The sequence below is a fragment of the Acytostelium subglobosum genome (genome assembly GCF_000787575.1).
Source record: "Acytostelium subglobosum LB1 DNA, scaffold: scaffold8, whole genome shotgun sequence".
NCBI classification, from domain to species: Eukaryota; Evosea; class Eumycetozoa; order Acytosteliales; family Acytosteliaceae; genus Acytostelium; species Acytostelium subglobosum.
The window spans coordinates 1,233,298-1,251,205 of record NW_012236525.1 but is presented as its reverse complement, the minus strand read 5'-3'; the positions used below and the strand labels follow the sequence as shown (position 1 = coordinate 1,251,205).

Here is a 17,908-nt window from a genome sequence, read left to right as displayed (position 1 = left end):
ATAAAACTCCTAAACCTCATGTACATCTTTATTGTTGTTGTTGTACGCCATTTGTTGTTGACTTTGGTATAACAAAACTAGAGAGTCTACTCATTCTCTTGGTAATTGTAAAATGAATGGGCAGAACTGAGCATCGATTGGGATATCTTGGCGAAACGGTAAGGTAAGACAAGGAATTGTAGCTTCTTGAGAGAGTGCGAATGAAATCATTGGGATTCAATGGATCTAGTGATGACTTGGTGGCCAAGTTGGATACAATTGAGAGCATGTAGACGGTGGGCCACTCATTCTTCTTCTCAAAGGCAGAGAGCGATTGGGGTGGAGATGTAACAATGAAAGAGGAGGCCAATGGTAGAGGGTTATTCAGATGGTAGGAATAGATGAATGGAGACCTTGGAAAGATTGCGTAGGACTGTCCCTTGATCGAGTTGACTGGTGCAACCAGATTGTCAAATGTCACATGAGTATCTAAAGTGTGGATTATGTGATTAGTTTCTGTGTTACACCCAGATCTTTGTCTGTCTGACTAACAAATATTTACCTTGTAGTTGATCCGATGAGAACACTTGTAGATGAGGATGCATTGTGAGGTTCACCAATAGTACGTGCTCAATTAAAAGTCGATCACTTAGTATTGATGATGTCAGACGTTGCCAATCGTTTAGCTCATCCTTTGATATTATGCCAAACTTTGCAATGACCAGCTTGGATGTCATACCACCAGGTACCAATAGGAGATTGATGACATTGCTGATGAAGGTCCAAGCAGAGGATAAAGTTTCTCGCACCATTAGTTCTTCGTTGTTGGACATCATTGTTTGCAACAACTTGTTCTCGAGCAATTCGCCTCGCTCATCAGTTATCGTGCAAGCTAGCCACCTATTGCTATCCGATAGCATATAGGACACATGAATGGTGTTCAGAGAGTCCTGTTGAAGCTTTTGTTGCTGCTTCTGTTGGGACAGGATGAACAATGGCTCGTAGACCTTATCGGCAAATCGCATGCTCCAGTTGCAAAAGATCGACGTGAGTCCAGAGCCAAGAGGTGCCGAGTGGAGCATGGATGAGATGGTCGAGACACGGCGGCACTTGCTAAAGACAGAGAAAGCAATCTCCTTTGTGATGGGGGTAGTTTGTGAATCGTCCAGAAACAATTGTTCGATGGGCACTGACTGGATGGTGATGTTCAACGCTTCATTGTTGAATGTTTCCCTCATGATGGCCTTGAAACAAGATTGAATAAACAAGAGTGACTCTCGTTGACTGGTTAATGTGCTACTGTTGTCATTGGTAGTCTGATCAAACTGAGAGCTGTCTGTAAATGGATTGACAATGTACAAAACAATGCTGTTGTTCTCGTTATACTGCAACGCCAGTTCTTTAAGATGATCACCTAAACAAAATAATAATAATTGAACAATCCAAAGGTCAGTACTGTTATGTCTTTGTGGCTTTGTCCACCAAGTACTTACAGAGCTTAGAGCATGCACCAAGATAACTGGCCATTGTCTGTTGGATGACGTCGTTTGGTTTGGAATTGGCAGCACTGGTCGGTTGAGGTATATAATAAACACCTTGTGGGAAAAGGGAGGAGTTGGATGTGCAGTTGATCTGGATGTTTGTTGGGGTAATAGTCTGTTGTTGTTGTTGTTGTTGTTGAGGTTTGTTTGGGTACTGTTGGGGTGGAGGTAGTGTAACTGGTACCTGCTGTGTTGTTGTGAAGTGTTGGTGATGGCCAAGATGATTGACCTCGTATATACAACTGATGTCTGAGAAGAAGGACGGGACACTGAGCCGCAGAACCTGTGTGTCGGGGCATAATACATAGTAGGTGATATTCTTCTTTGGTGAGTAAGGTTCTATCAGGGCCTTGTCCCAATGTTTGATGATTGTGGTTGGTGACTCCATCCACTCGTCCTTAAATCCAACAACCAACTTGGGTGCGGGCAACCATTCGACCTCAGAGAACACATCTCTATCATTCAGTTGCAGCGAGTTGTGACGGGTGGTTTTGGAGAATAGTTGGGAAACGATTGATGAGAAGCTGAACAGGCAACGGGCTGCAAAGTCAACGAGGGCTGGTTGGGACATTGGGTAAAGGGCTGTATACACTGACTCTGAAATGATCTCCTCGGTCAACTGAAGGTGTTGTGGTGCTGTGTTGAAAATGCCTCCACCAGAAGAAATGAATGACCTGGTCCACTCTTGAAATAGTGTCTCTGCTGTTTGTTTGACCAAGGGAGAGTGTTCAATTGACTGACCAAGATGACTGTCATAGTTTGTTAGAGCAAATTGTTGGACAACGTAGGCAAAGTCTTGACAATCATCAGAGTTTAGAGACTTTTCAAAGCTGAAGGGTACCATTCTGGAGGGCTGCTGGTTGCCAAGTGTGTCCATGTAGGAGACTGGCCCAGTCTCAACAGGAGTATCCACAAGCATGTGATCGCCATTCATACCCTCGATAGCGACGGTGACATTTGGTGTCGTGGATGATGACGCCAGTGTTGGGGTCTTTGATTGTAGTATTCCAGTGGAAATATCATTTGTTGATGATTGAATGTTTGTTGGGTTTTGATGTTGTTGCTGTTCTTGTAGTTGTTGTTGCTGTTGTTGTTGCTGCTGCTGTTGTTGTTGTTGTTTTTGTTGATTGTTTGTATGGAGTAACTTGGCGTTGGTGATACCTGATCCAGTGGAGGTGTGGACATATGGAGTGTATCGAACATTCTGCATATTGGAAGGGAGTGAACGTGAAATGGGAACGTAGGAATATTCAAACTTGGTTTGATATGGATGGGATGTCTCGTCGAATGGTTTGTACGACGGAGGACAATAATATGGCACCTTGCTTTTCCCAAAGAGGTTGGAGTTTGACTGTTGATCGCTGATTTTGGACACAGTGAGTGCACTGTACACTGATGCCAGACCCTCCATGCTCTCATCGATAGAGTTGTGGAGTAGATCGCTGCTGTGATTGATTTGTTGCATGTACTGTGACAGGGACGAAGAAGATGTACCCTCGGGTGTGAACTGAATCGACGAGATCGATTTGGGATTGCTCCCACCAGACATGAGCATTTGTGATGCTGAGTTCTCGCTGCCACTCCCAATGATAGTATCTCTGTCATTGTGCACATGATGTAAACTATGGGTACCACCACTTCCATACAGATCGGTCGGAATGTCGGGCATCGTGGGAATGTTGCTCTGGCTAAGTGAAGGTGCCTTGTAGGGAACAAGAAATGCCGGGTTCAGCTGGATGTTCTGATCCAAAGAGAATGCACTGCCCATCATGGTAGGTACCTGGCCTGTTGTCGAAGGTATATTGATTGGATTCGAGTGGTTTGTTGTCGCTATTGATGGATTCGATTTGTTTAAACTTGTCATTGGTTGTTGTTGTTGTTGTTGTTGTTGCTGCTGATGTTGATGTTGGTTTTGTTGCGGTGGCATTTGTTGTCCTTTTGGTAGGGATGAAAAATCGGGATTCGGTTGATCTTGTACAATACCCTGCTTGTTCACAACTGCAGAGAATGGTTGTAAACGTGGATTGTCTGAATTGATTGGAGCTGTTGTGAACATTGATGGTGGTGGTGGTCCCATCTGAGCTTGAACTGGCTGTCCTTGCTTAGTAGATATGTGATTGAGACCTGGAACAAATGCATCGCTGGGTACCAGATGTGACTGATTGTTGACCTGTGAGCCCACTCTATGGCCAGAGTTTGGGGAGTAGTGTTTGGTCCATGATTCTAGGTCGATATCAGTGTCAGAGAGATGCATGAGATCATCGTCCTTCTTTGTGAAAGATAATGAGTTGATATCACCAAGAGCATCGGAACCAAAGAGGTCAATTGAACCGGATCCCAAAAATGAGCGTTGTTGTTGTTGTTGTTGTTGTTGTTGTTGGTGTTGGTTCATGGGGGGATGTTGTTGAGTCGGTTGAGCTTGATGTTGTCGGATCTCTGTTGTCGTCGTTGCTGTTGTCGCAGTGGAAGTGGTTGTGGTGTTGATAAGTGTGGATGCGACAGGCTTGCTTGTGCCACTCATCAAGATTTCCTCATCCTCTTTCTTTCTCTTTGTGCTTCTGCTGGTTTGTTTCTTGCTTTGAGATGGCTTTGATGATCGTTTGCCCTTGGTGTCGTTTGACTCAACAGTGGGTGTAGGTGACGACTGTTCATCAGTGTGCACCATGGGAGATGTGGCTGGTGACTTGGGAGAGTTGACAAATGGTGAGTGGAGTCCACCACCGGCAACACTCTGACCAGGGGAAGATGGGAAAGGTGAGTTCGAGGGTGAGAACATGGGTCTGCTCTCAGAGATGCTTAACTGGGCCGTTGGTTCCTTTGAGAAGATGAATGGGTGTTGGTAGGACCAATAGTCGACTGCCCGCCCAGATGTGTCCTTGGTGTTGTGAGAAAGTTGAGGTGACTGCTTTCTGAATAGATTCAATCCGTGCTCCAGTAGAGATAGTGCACTTTGATCATCACACTCCAGTCCATGCTCCTTCAGTTTATCATGGAGGTACTTGGCATCGCTGTCGGAAGTGTAGGGACAGTATAGATAAAGAAGGTCTGTGGAGAAGCGGATACCATTCTTTGAAAGTGCGGGCAAAGAAACAAGAATGCCCTCGATGTTAGACCTATGAGTGGTGATACCAAACAGCTCCAAATATTTTGGATTTGAGAATGGTGTCCTGGTACGAAGAGGACCGTTGTCATTGAACAATTGTTTCCATTGATGTGTGGGCAACACAAAGGGATCAATTGACAGGGCCACTCCTCTCTGAGGAGGAGGAACGTCCCTCAATGCCACACTCTCTCTCTCCTTTGTGTACGCAATGAAACAGTTTGGTGATGTAATGACTTGAAAAGGATTTTTTTTGTTAGAGTAAGGGACCAAAGACATAGTCGTCTGTTTAGACTTACTGGGGATGTTTGTAAGGTCAATCTGCCTAGAGTCATGGTGGTGGTGGATACACTGGACTCTTTTTCTCTCTACAAACATATGGAACAATATGGATCTGTTGGAAAAGAAGAATGTAAATGTGTACGAAGGCTCGCTCAGCTCATCATTGTTTCTGAAGAAGGTGTGTCAGCAAGTAGTAGTAGTAGGATGATCGTAGACATTAGTTTGTTACATACGAGCTCTTTAGATCCTCAAAGAAATGATCGGTTGGCATCTTTCTCTCTGACTTCTTGCTGATGAATGAGTTTCCTAATCTTAGAAATGCATTGGACTGCACTAGTTGGCTGGGAGTATTATTTTGTTGGTTAGATTGATATATCTGTGTTGATGATGACGACAGCGATGACGACTACTTACTGCTCGACCAAATTGAACAATGATCTAAGCAACATGGTGGTCACCGCTGGACTTTGGTTGGGATCAGATGTCTCCCATCGACCAGTATCAAACTCTAGAGTTATGAGGTTCATCTTGATATTAGAATGTTTGGCTGTACATCACTAATGATTGAGTTGAGTTAATCACCTACTCTGTGTTTGCAAGAATACATTGTTGTTGATGTGTAAATGAAGGTTGTTGTTGATATCGAATATCCACAGATCAATGGTGTCTGTAGCTGCAGGTGATCCTGATGTCGTTGAGTCAATCATCATTGATGATGATCCCGATGCAATACTCATATCTATGAGTGGCGATGATGGTTGTTGTTGTTGGATATATTGGATGTTGGACGATGAAGTCGATGATGATACGATGATTGGTGAATGTGATGGTGAGGAGGGCACTCCATTGCCAGACTTAATGCTCTTTGCCATGGTCATAGGAACAGATTTGTTGCTTGTTGTGACTCCACTTAATGTTGTTGTTGTTGGAGAACCTGTACTCGTCGTCGTCGTCGTTGTTGATGGGATCTTTGAAGAGGATGAGTTGAGTGGCGGGGAAGAGGACATTGACGAGATTGACGCTGTCGATAGATTGAGGTTTGATCGACCATTCTGATGTGACACTATTGCTGCTGCTGCTGCTGATTGACTCTGGGGTGCGGTTGTCTTTACCCAGACACAAGGTATCTTTGCCTCTATCAACTTCAAATATGAGCTAAAGATTGGCTCATCTATGATCGTGTTGCTGTTGTTGTTGCTGTTGTTGATGCTATTTACTGGTGTCCTATATCGTCTCCATTCCACTTCTTGTATGCCCTGTTACAAGTTGTTAGCATACATATCTGATTGATAATGCTAATGATGGCGATAATTACAGTATTGAATATGTTTGAGTATAGGGAGCTTGAAGCCAACGACTTTGTTGGTATGTCACCTAGAAGTGGTGCACTAGTGTCTGATGAAGTCGCCATCGATTATCTGTATTCATGTATCTAACTGTTGTTTCACCTTCGGATCATTGTTTGTGTGTGTGTGTTCATTCTTCCAAAACAAACCTTAATTTTGATTAATTGAACTTCAAACTTATGAAATTAATTAAAAAAAATTATATAATAATTATTATTAACTTACAAACATATATAGATATATCTCTTTCATTAATAAAGGATCATATGAATAGTTTGTTATATTATTACTATGTCTCTAGACTTCAATTTCATTGAAAAAAAGATATTTTTGATTTTGATTTTGTCTTTTTCAAGACTGTTGAACAAAAAAAATCATCACTAGTCCACAACACTCTAGAATCAGTCAAACAAAGATACAAACAAATACAACAACAACAGCTCATACGATGTCATCCGATGATGTAATAGTACAAACCAACTCTGCTTCGATTATTGAGAAAGAAAAGAGTCCAAAAAGGGCTACTTTCTCAATCAGTGTGGACAACGACGACAATGATGAGCATAACAACTATAGCAATGACTACGTCGACGACGACGACGACAATGATGATGATCAATCATCAGAGGATACAACGAGCAATGCGAGTGACTCTGTCACGACGCCAACTAAATCCACTGGCGGCGTAAACAACGATATATGTATTAATAGCAGTGTACAACTAAGCGTCGAGAATGGAACCACCGCCGAGTATGGTAGTCCAAAGACAAACGGTGGTGGTATCACCCGATCCAGTCCCCTCGACCGTAAGAAACAACTGCAACAGACTTCAAACATCACCCAAGAGAGTATCAGATCTTCTATTCCCGATGATATCTGGTGCAAGATTCAACAATGGACTGTAAAGTTTGCCTTTATCACAAAGGGTGCCAAACTCATTTCGACATCCAAGCAACACAAGTTCAAGTCACCAGTGACTATCACTGAGGCACTGGCATTCTTGGGTAAAGTATATGCTTCAAATTAGCTCTGTTGACAACAATAATCCATGCTAATATTACATCCTTTTGGACTTTTAGCGGAATCATCTGTAAAGGATTCTACTTTGGTCTTCTCAAACGACAACTCACTAATCATTTCAGATGGTGTGTTTAGCGACTTGGATCTACTTGATAGCGATGATGATGAATGAAAGTCTCTCTTTTTGGTCTTCATATCCAGAACTTGTTTGTATAATATTGATTCCACACGGAAGGAGTTATTCCAGTTAATATTATTTAATTTGCATTGTGTGGAGTCTGATCTCTAACGGAGTTTGTTTCCGTCAGAAACAAGTTGTTCTTTCTTCTCATCATTACTTCCATTTTCCTTCTCTTTGGCTGTGAGGAATCTTCCACCATTGCCTCTCTGTCTCCTCATTGCATGTTGATGCCTACTCTCATGTTGGTATGGTTTTCTTACTTTGGACACTTTGCTCTCTGCCTCTATCTTTGCCCTAGCTTCTCGTCTCTTCATTATTCTCGGGTATTGCTTGGCATTTACAAACAAAGGCTCTTCGACATCATTAAACTGTTGTTGCTGGAGCAGCTGTTGTTGTGGCTATAAAGATTGGATCGATAGGTGATCAGTAAGACAACAACAACAACAACAATGTGGGTGAACCATATATATATATATATATATATATATATATATATATATATATATATATATATATATATCCGATGATCACTCACTATCTTTACAAATGACATCCTCCTGTCCTCTTCAGTAGACACAAGATTATCAGGTGAATAACTATACAATGGAACCATTATATCTGTGCCTGTTAACAATGATGATGTGGAGAGTGAAGCTAATGTTGGTCAAAACGGTCAACACACTCTACTCTACTCATCAAAAGGATCTTATATGTACCAACGTTATGGAGCAATGATTTATCATTGAACTGTTGCTGCTGCTGCTGCTGTTGTTGTGGTAATGTTGACGGGGAATGTGCTATATATGACATGGTTGTGTGTTTGTTGACTTCTTTCAAGTAGACACAATAGTCTTTTTGATCAATCTCAAATAGGTTTGTTGATTGATTCTGTATATATCAAAAGCTATCTAAAATGTAACAATCAAGCAATTATATATCTATCCATTACTTGTTGTCGTTGTTGTTGTTGTTGTTGTTGTTGTTGTTGTTGTTGTTGTTGTTGTTGTTGTTGTTTGCAACAATGCACTGTTTGTCTGCCAAACTACACACACCCCACACCAAACCCAAAGTTGTTGAAACATTCCTTTTATGGATAAGGTTGTTATTATCGTGTTGTTGGACTTTTCAATCATCTACTTGGAGAACCAGAGTTGGAAGTCATTCTCATTAGAGACAGATGCCACCTCGTTGGCAAAAGAGTCAGCGGGTGCCTCCTCTGTGGCGATCAATGGGTAAATGATTGCACTGAGGATGTACTCTTGGTTAGAGTCGATTGCTGTTTGGATCGCCTTGTCCTTGGTGTTGTACACCATCTTGATGGGATCGTCTGGCGAGAGTCCTGCCTTCTTTCTCAGACGCTGAACACGGTTGATCACCTCACGGGCGATTCCACGATTGATCAAATCCTGATCGATGGTCAAGTCGAGAACAGTGAGCACCTCATCGTTTCCTGATGGCTCAAATTGGTCGGTTGGGCCGTTGTACTTTCTGATGATCTTGATGTCCTCTGATGTGAGTAGGTGTCCACTGATCGTGATCTCACCAGTCTTTTGGAAGGAACGCAGCTCGTCATGAGTGAGCTTGGCGATCTTCTCAGAAACCTCCTTGATGGCAGTCTTGAGACGCTGACCCAAACGCTTGCGGTCGGGCTCAGCAATGATCGTGACAAGCTTCTCGTCGTTGGTGGGCACAACGCGCTCGACGTTCAACTCGTCGATGATATACTGCTTGAGGTTCTCGAGGTCGTCAAGGTACTGCTTGTTCTCCGAGATGATGATAAAGTCCTTCAATGGGTTCTTGATTGGCTTGGTGCGACGGTCGCGAGAGGCACGACCCAACTCAATGACCATTTGCATTCTGGACACAGCCTCCTCGATTCTTGGGTTGAAGGCTTCCTTGATTGGTTCTGGGTACATCTCAAAGTGGACAGAGCCCATTTGCTTGTCTGCTGGCTGAGACATCTTGAGGTTCTGGTACATGTGCTCCGACAGGAATGGTGTGAATGGAGCCATTGCAATGGACACCTTGAGCAAGATCTCATAGAGGATGTTTATAGAGTGCAGTGCGTCCTCCTCTCCCTGTGCGCCCTTGAATCTCTTACGGTTCAAACGGACGTACCAGTTGGTCAACTCCTCGATGAACTTGGTGAGACGGGGTACCACAGTGTACAGTCGGTAGGCAGCCATCTCCTCACGAACAAACATGATCAACGATTGGCAACTGGCAAGTATCCAGCGATCCATGATGTTTGTGGAGGCCAAGGCATTGTTAATGTCTGGAACGAATGGCTTTCCGGCAACCTTCTCGTGGCGCATAGCATTCTGCACCATGAAACGGTAGGCGTTGTACCATGGCAAAAAGACATCCTTCAGTATGTCACTGACACCCTTCTCTTGGAACTTGAGTGTGTCACCACGGACCACTGGCGAGCTGATGAGGTAGAGTCTGAGAGCATCAGAGCCATACTTCTCGATAATGTCCATTGGGTCGGGGTAGTTCTTCAAACGCTTGGACATCTTCTTGCCATCGGCAGCGAGCACCATTCCGTTGGCGATCAAGTTCTGGAAGGGTGGCTTGTCAAAGAGTGCGGTGGACAGGACCAACAATGTGTAGAACCATCCTCTGGTCTGATCGATTCCTTCGGCAATGAACTGTGCTGGGAAGATCCTCTCGAAACGATCCTTGTTCTCGAATGGATAGTGTTGTTGGGCGTATGGCATTGAGCCAGACTCGAACCAACAGTCAAACACCTCTTCGATACGCTTGAGTGTTCCCTTGCCTTGCTTCGATGGGATGGTGATGTGATCGATGGACTCTCTGTGCAGATCAGTGACACGGACACCAGACAACTCGGCAAGCTCGTCGATTGAGCCAATTGCGACGACCTCCTCTCCATCCTCACTGACCCACAGTGGAATTGGAGTGCCCCAGTAACGATTACGTGAGACGGCCCAATCGGTGGCGGACTTGAGCCAGTTGGCGAATCGCTTCTCCTTGACAAAGTCTGGCACCCAATAGGTGAGGTCGTTGTTCTTCAACAGTCTGTCTCTCATCTGCTCCACTCTGACGAACCAACTGCCGACGGCCTTGTAGATCAAAGGTGTGTCTGAACGCCAACAGAATGGATAGCTGTGAACGATTGTTCCAGTGTTGACGAGACGTCCATTGTCCTTGAGCATCTTGATGATGTCCTTGTCGGCATCCTTCACGTAGCGTCCAACAAAGTCCTTGATGTCCGAAGTGTAGCAACCATTGACATCGACAGCGTTCAGAGAAGCACGCTTAAAGTCGTCACGTCTGATGATGCCGTTGGCCAGACACACGTTGAAATCCTCCTCACCATAGGCTGGAGCAGCGTGGACAATACCAGTACCACTCTCCTCTGTGACGTAGTCACCGGCGATCACCTTGAAGGCGCCCAACTGTGAGTCCGACTCAAAGTAGTTGAATACTGGGACGTATTGGTTTCCGACGAGCTGAGCACCCTTGAGCTTCTCCAAGATCTTGAACTCCTTGTTCTCTGGCTTCAGGTCCTTGTAAAGAACGCTGAGTCGCTTCTCGGCCAACACGAATGTCTTCTTGCGCACCAAATCCGAGATCTTGACGTAGTCCATCTTTGGATTGACGACGAGGGCCAAGTTGCAAGGAAGTGTCCATGGGGTGGTGGTCCAGGCCAGTAGTTGAACATCCTCCTGACCAACCAATGGGAAGGCAACGACAACGGCGGGGTCACTGACATCCTTGTAGTTGGAGCCGGCCTCAAAGTTAGAGAGAGGCGTTGTGCAAGGGATCGAGTAGGGCATCACCTTGAAACCTTGATAGACGAGACCCTTCTCGTGCAGCTGCTTGAACACCCACCAGACAGACTCCATGTAGGTTGGGTTCATTGTCTTGTAGTTGTTCTTCATGTCGATCCAACGTCCGAGTCGCTTGACGACGACCTCCCACTCAGTGCTGTACTTCATGACGATGTTCCTGCACTCCTGGTTGTACTTGGGGATTCCCATCTTCATGACGTCGTCCTTGGTCTTGACTCCGCACAGTTTGTCGATCTCGTACTCAATGGGCAGACCATGACAGTCCCAACCAAAGCGACGCTCGACGTGATGACCAGTCTGATGAGCGTATCTAGTGACGGTGTCCTTGATGGTTCCAGCAAGAATGTGACCATAATGAGGTAGACCAGTGGCAAAGGGTGGACCATCGTAGAAGTTGAACTCTGGTTTTCCCTCGGACATCTTTAGCGATGTCTGGAAGGCGTCGATTTCATCCCAGTACTTGAGAGTGTTTTCCTCTTCCTTTGCGAATGCAATGTTCTGTGGAACTGTTTGTTGATGAAAGGATATATACGTCGTTGTTAATTGAATGGTCGTATATCAGGCCCAACCACAACAACAACACTGTTATTCACCTTACCTGATTGCATTGTGTTATTGTTGTTGTTATAATTGATTAAACAATGAATGTTGTTTGTTTGTTTTGTGAACATTGGGTTTCGAAAATAAAAAATAATAGAACGGAAGTTCATCAAAATTGAACTACTGGTGAATATTTCAATCAAACAATATTGACCAATAAGTAACCATGGTTCTTAACCAATTTACTTACTTACTTACCTTGTAAATATACATATATATATTGTATATGTTGTTGTGACACAACACAGCAACATCAGGTTGAGAAGAGACCACTCTCCACCCATCCAATGATGTAAGTTGTTCAATCAATCAATCCATCATTTACACTCCATATTCTTGGCGGTCGTCTGTCTTGTCAATAAGAAAACTAACTTCGAAGTGTTCTCAAGAATGGATCAAGGTATCGATTGTATTATTATTCTTAGATCAAGTCACAGATTTTTTTTGTATTGTTATTTGTAACCCATTAAGTTGTACAAGCCTAATTAATAATTATTATTGGACACCAATCCATTTTACGACTAGCGATGAACCTTAAAATCGGTCAGATATTCTGATGATTGATCATTCAAATGGGATAGAGTGGGAGGAGGGATCGGGGGAATCGTGCAAAGAACACTAATAGATCTATTTTTGTCGTTTTTTTTTTTTTTTGATTAAACAAAATATCAAAAAATCACCTGATTGTTATTGTAGAACGATCATGTTGTCACTCTATCAATCACCTCATTCATCTTGAAGGCACATAGATAGATAGAGTTACATTATAGAATGTTTACACTTAGAGTTTTAATAATATTTTTATCTCTCCAACTCATCTGTGGACAACAGTTTCAATACTGGGATGGTCCCTCAACAGATGGATTATTCACCAACTCTACAAACTGGTCCGACGACACAGCACCACAATCGACCTCGATGTTGGTCATCAATAGCACCTCAGTAGTAACACTCAACGCTCCATGCACCATTCTAAACATTTCAATTGGCTCTTCTGATACCTCAAACACTGTCCAGGCCACATTGGATATCATTCAGAATGGATCTTTGGTGGTGGAGCAAGGATCTACATTCGTTGCCTTTGGATCATCGATTGGAATCACCGACAATGCTCAATTGAACTCTAAATCCCTTAACATACAAGGGTCAATATCACTTCTCGGCCAGAGTTCAGTCATTTCTTCAATTATCACACTCAATGGATCGTTTATCGTTGGTATGTATCACTGAAACAACAATTGCCTTTATTAGTTCCAGGACTAACATCTCTCTTTCCTACTCCTCCTCCTCCTCCTCCTTCACTATTATTTATATTTATACCACACCAGACAATGGATATCAAACAATCAGTGCCAACATAACATCAATTGGAAACTCCAACATTTCAATCAACAACTCACAGACGACATTCACATCATTGTCATCAATTCAGACCACTGATCAGTCCACGCTCAAAGTGACCAACTCGATCCTCTCATTGGATGGAAAGAGTACCTTCAACTCATCGGCCACCATCACCAACACCACTATTGAACTTCATGGAAATCACCTCTTTGGTTCACAGGCAGTACTTGAACTTGTGGACACCACTCTAAATGTTTATCCTACAACCAACATCACTGTATGTATATCATCATCATCATATGTGAATCAATAACTAACCAGTTTGATATATCTAGATAAACAATATCCTAAGGGGAAAGAGATTGACATTGAACCTTGAAGGCAATATGTACTTTGCCAAGTCAGTTGGAACATTTGAGTGTGACAACTGTACCATAACAATCAAGGGCAAGGGATTGTTTAGGTTCAACCTATTCTCCAAGGCCAACATCACCAACAGTGTCATCTACAACAATGCCAATGTGTTTATTGCCGCCAAGATGCTCATTCCATTTGGCAACAAGATAATCAACACTGGTACACTTGACTACTGTGCCGATATCTTTATCGATGCACACAACAACACCGTTGGTCCAAATGATGACAATATCATCACCAACACTGGTCGTTGGTTATGTAACACACCAATGCATAACTTGTTGAGCGTTTGTATCCAAATAGATCGCGCAATCACAATGTGGATCAAGCATTAACATCTTTGATCATTCTACATTTACGTCTAGACACCATTCCTCAACACTGGTTCGTTGGAATTTACAAGAGGAAATGTAACATTCAATCGCCTACATCAGACCAATGGATCAATCACACTGGCCGGTGGAAAGTTATATGCCAACAACACGATTGAACTGTATGCTGGATCAATCATTGGAAAGGGAGAGGTCTATGGCAGTATCAACAATCAAGGCAGTATGGGCAACATCAACAATATCAGTGCCACCGATAACATAACAATCCACGGTGATCTTGGCCAATTGAAGGGAGAGATTACATTCAACATCCACACCAACGACACGCATTCACAGGTAGCAGTTGCCAACCAGTTCAATGCTACTGACACCAACGTCAACATATTCATCAGTCAGTCGATATCCGAGAACACCACAGTGGATATAATGACATTTGGATCGTTCGTCGGAAGTGTACCCAACTTTAAGGTGTCCACGTTCGATCCAAACACTGGCAAGGTGACAACGGTGGCCAGTGACGACTGTCGATACAAAACATCGATGAGTGGACGGTCAATCTCTGTTTTGGTGGCACCCAACGACAAGTGTGTCGGAGCCAGCAACAACCAAAGTGATTCATTCCCAATAGGTGCAATCATTGGTATCGTCGTTGGTGTTGTGGCACTGGCGACACTGATAACATTGGGTATGATCTATCGAACAAAGATCAGACTGATGATGAAGAAGTCCTATGCAAGCAAGTCTGTCAAGATGACCAGCAAGGAGGAGGATTTGTAATTAATAAACACGAACGAATTTATCGACTGTAAACACAGTTGTTCATTGCATCAACAAACCAAGTAATGAACTCTACTACAAATAACAATGATGATGATGATGACACTATGTTTAACAGTGATATGTTTGTCAACAGAGACTATGTAAAGAAGAAGATAGTCGTCAATAACATTGATATAAATGTATATTTACTAAACTCGGCTGCAAGTATGTCATAGTCTATCTATTTGTCTGTCTGTCTGTCTGTTGAAATGGTCTTCATACACGCTACTTACAACTACTACTACTACTCATCATCACTTTAGCTGACTATGATCTTACAGGACAAGTAATATGGCCAGCAGCATCAATGTTAACACATTATATTGTCAATGACGTCGATCGATATAGCAATGACAACAAGGTGTTGGAGGTTGGATCAGGCGTAGGCATATGTGGAATGTTCCTCGCCCGTCTGGGCAAACAGTGCGTGATGAGCGACTATCATGATGTTGTGCTCGAGTTGCTCGAAAAGAATGTACAGCAATCCAATGATGACGGCTATCCAATCGAGATGCTAAAGCTTGATTGGGGCAACCAGGAGGACATTGCTACGCTCAAGCAAGCTTCGACAGGTGGTGATGGATACGACACCATCATTGGCTCTGATGTTGTCTACTGGCGCACCAGCATCGATCCATTGTTCAACACGATCAATCAGCTATTGTCACATCGGGACCATGCTCAATTCATTCTCTGCTACCAATCACGATCGACACAGACCGACGAGTATCTCCTCGAGATGGCCATCAAGTATGGCTTTGCATTTGAGCCTCTAGATCCATCGGCAATCATCCAATCAACGACGTCGTCTCTGGGACTCCAATCGTACGATGAATACCAGCTTTCTGTTATGAGATTTATTGTGTTCAAGCGATCCAGCAACAAGCAACAACAATCATCATGATGCTGGGAGTTCGGAATCAACGTCCGTTGCAATGGACCAAAAATGAACAAAAAGAAAAAAACCATTCGGGAAACATGGGTCCTAATAAGGCAATGATCCTACGGCTGGACACACACACTACAGACGCCCACCAACTATCCAAACTATCTAGAGAGGCGTTGCCAGCACCTGCCTGATCAGCATCATCACCTACATAGACTTGATTGATCAATCATTCTTTCTCTCTCCCCTCTCTCAAGTCAACAAGTGTACTATTTTCTTTATTTATAAATAATATTATATTACTCCAATCAATACAATCAATAATGGATAGCTCATCAGACTCTTTAGATCATAACAGTGGTGTAGGAAAGCATCATGCACAGTTTGAGATTGGAGGTCTTCTGATTGAGTTGTGTGTTTCATTCTGGAAATCAAGATCTCTGTTTGTTGCTGCCAAGTTAGATCTAGCTGTTCATCTTTTAGACGGAAGCAAGTCAGTGGAGGTACTGGCAGAGTTGGTCGGAGCCAATAAGGAGTCACTCTTCCGTCTGATGAGAGCACTATCCACCATCGACATCTTTGAACAAGTATCTCCACGTGTGTTTGCCAACACGCCAATTTCGCATCACTTGGCAGTCAATCGTGACATCCACGCAGTGATAGTTTCAGAGGGCAACGACAACAACTATAGGTATGTTTATATATTGGAGATACATCACTAGAATAATCATCTTACTCAAGGCATATATATGATTTGATATAGACTTTGGGAGTCATTCTGTGATACGGTAAAGAGTGGCAAGACAAACAGTGTGGAAAGAGTGTTTGGTGTGCCAACGATGTGGATGGCAATGCAGGCCGATCCAAAGTATGAGGAGGACTTTAAAAAGTCAATGACTGCCTTGACCAACTTCAAAGTACCTCACCTGGCTGGTCTCTATGACTACTCAAAGTTTGATACCGTTGTGGATATAGGTGGATCAGAGGGAATGTAAGTTGATAGTTGTTGTGATGGTTGGTGTGACGGCTGTATAACAACTGAATGAATAATAATTGATCAACCACCCTTTTAGATTAATGGCAGAGTTACTAAGGAGATATCCCAACATTAAGAAGGGCATTAACTTTGACACCCCAACAGTCATTTCCAACAACAAGAGAAGGGGACTTCGACACTCTGATGATGAACGCTATCATGACGTTGGTGGCGATTTCTTTGAACATGTCCCAGAAGCCGATTGCTTCGTGTTGAAGCAGATCCTTCACGATTGGAATGACCAATGCTGTAGAGATATCCTCCAATGTCTTTATCGATCACTTCGTCCCTACGGACAAATATGTATTTATGATAGTATCGTCGAGAGAGAAAGTCCAGTCTATGGACAGGCCTGCTGGGTTGATCTACGTAAGTGTTATTTTTAACTTGGTCCAAGCCTTTGACCGGTCAGACAATACTGACGGATGGATCATCATCGAGGTCAGTGAGTGAGTGAGAGTGGGTGAACGAAGTGAACTAACATAAGAGTCTTCTGACTATTCATTCAATGTCAAACTACTGTAATCAACAACAACAACAACAATAACCAATACTATAGATATGATGCAGTTGATTGATGGCAAGGAACGTTCAGAAGCAGAATGGAGGGATTTAGCTGAAAGTGCTGGCTTTAAGGTGGACAAGCTGATTGCTAATGAGTTGGTAGTTCTAACCAAGAAGCACTCTCTGCAATAGTGAGATGTTCGTGATTCGCCATCATGCGTCATAATAAGAGTTAAGGGGCGTGCATTAAATAATATCAACGAGCGTGGTCAACATTGTGTCCACCTCTTGTCGGGTAACCTCGTACGAATCCAACACCAACAGTCGCACTGTGTTATTATAACAACAATTGTTTGGTTCAATGAATGACCACTAAGGTAGGCAGGTCCTTTCATGACTTAAGTCATGCACTCATTTCAGTCATTAATTCTAACCCCCGATCACTTTCTAAAGACTCACCCACACCATTGTGCCTTTGGTTTTTGATGCAGTTGTGCACCAAGTGGTCCACCTCGGGTCTAGGATCACACCCGGCATCACACTCATCCATATAAGGTGAACGAGGGGGGATACAACCGGCTAGTGGCCTAATCTTAGGGTAACAAAATGTGATCAAATAATAATTAATTTCCTTGGTTGGATCATCTACTATTTAAACAGTGTGTGTCACACATACAAGTTCATTACAAACTAAATCAATAAT

At 43.2% G+C, this 17,908-nt stretch overlaps 7 protein-coding genes across 7 annotated transcripts; 5 read left to right on the top strand and 2 right to left on the bottom strand.

Moving 5' to 3' along the window:
• Nucleotides 1–28: 28 nt before the first annotated feature.
• Nucleotides 29–5,639, bottom strand: SAMD00019534_048890 (hypothetical protein; the record flags this gene model as incomplete). Its single annotated transcript, XM_012900379.1, has 8 exons — nucleotides 29–468; nucleotides 542–1,393; nucleotides 1,473–3,414; nucleotides 3,499–4,856; nucleotides 4,920–5,071; nucleotides 5,136–5,243; nucleotides 5,317–5,410; nucleotides 5,489–5,639. The coding sequence occupies 8 exons, from the start codon at nucleotides 5,637–5,639 to the stop codon at nucleotides 29–31; spliced, it is 5,097 nt and encodes a 1,698-aa protein (XP_012755833.1).
• A 43-nt stretch (nucleotides 5,640–5,682) lies between these two features.
• SAMD00019534_048880 (hypothetical protein) lies at nucleotides 5,683–5,958 on the top strand (the record flags this gene model as incomplete). Its single annotated transcript, XM_012900378.1, has 1 exon — nucleotides 5,683–5,958. The coding sequence occupies one exon, from the start codon at nucleotides 5,683–5,685 to the stop codon at nucleotides 5,956–5,958; it is 276 nt and encodes a 91-aa protein (XP_012755832.1).
• Nucleotides 5,959–6,696: 738 nt separating this feature from the next.
• On the top strand, nucleotides 6,697–7,440 carry SAMD00019534_048870 (hypothetical protein; the record flags this gene model as incomplete). Its single annotated transcript, XM_012900377.1, has 2 exons — nucleotides 6,697–7,252; nucleotides 7,391–7,440. The coding sequence occupies 2 exons, from the start codon at nucleotides 6,697–6,699 to the stop codon at nucleotides 7,438–7,440; spliced, it is 606 nt and encodes a 201-aa protein (XP_012755831.1).
• Nucleotides 7,441–8,582: 1,142 nt separating this feature from the next.
• SAMD00019534_048860 (hypothetical protein) lies at nucleotides 8,583–11,875 on the bottom strand (the record flags this gene model as incomplete). Its single annotated transcript, XM_012900376.1, has 2 exons — nucleotides 8,583–11,773; nucleotides 11,866–11,875. The coding sequence occupies 2 exons, from the start codon at nucleotides 11,873–11,875 to the stop codon at nucleotides 8,583–8,585; spliced, it is 3,201 nt and encodes a 1,066-aa protein (XP_012755830.1).
• Nucleotides 11,876–12,785: 910 nt separating this feature from the next.
• Nucleotides 12,786–14,737, top strand: SAMD00019534_048850 (hypothetical protein; the record flags this gene model as incomplete). The annotated part of the gene is made up of 4 exons (XM_012900375.1): nucleotides 12,786–13,083; nucleotides 13,196–13,488; nucleotides 13,547–13,915; nucleotides 13,994–14,737. 4 exons carry the CDS (start codon nucleotides 12,786–12,788, stop codon nucleotides 14,735–14,737), a joined length of 1,704 nt encoding a protein of 567 aa, XP_012755829.1.
• Nucleotides 14,738–14,802: 65 nt separating this feature from the next.
• Nucleotides 14,803–15,680, top strand: SAMD00019534_048840 (hypothetical protein; the record flags this gene model as incomplete). Its single annotated transcript, XM_012900374.1, has 2 exons — nucleotides 14,803–14,944; nucleotides 15,043–15,680. Coding segments are annotated over 2 exons (780 nt in total), but the record flags the coding sequence as incomplete, so codon positions are not given.
• A 308-nt stretch (nucleotides 15,681–15,988) lies between these two features.
• Nucleotides 15,989–17,397, top strand: SAMD00019534_048830 (hypothetical protein; the record flags this gene model as incomplete). The annotated part of the gene is made up of 4 exons (XM_012900373.1): nucleotides 15,989–16,356; nucleotides 16,429–16,656; nucleotides 16,739–17,070; nucleotides 17,261–17,397. The coding sequence occupies 4 exons, from the start codon at nucleotides 15,989–15,991 to the stop codon at nucleotides 17,395–17,397; spliced, it is 1,065 nt and encodes a 354-aa protein (XP_012755827.1).
• Between the last annotated feature and the right edge of the window lie 511 nt (nucleotides 17,398–17,908).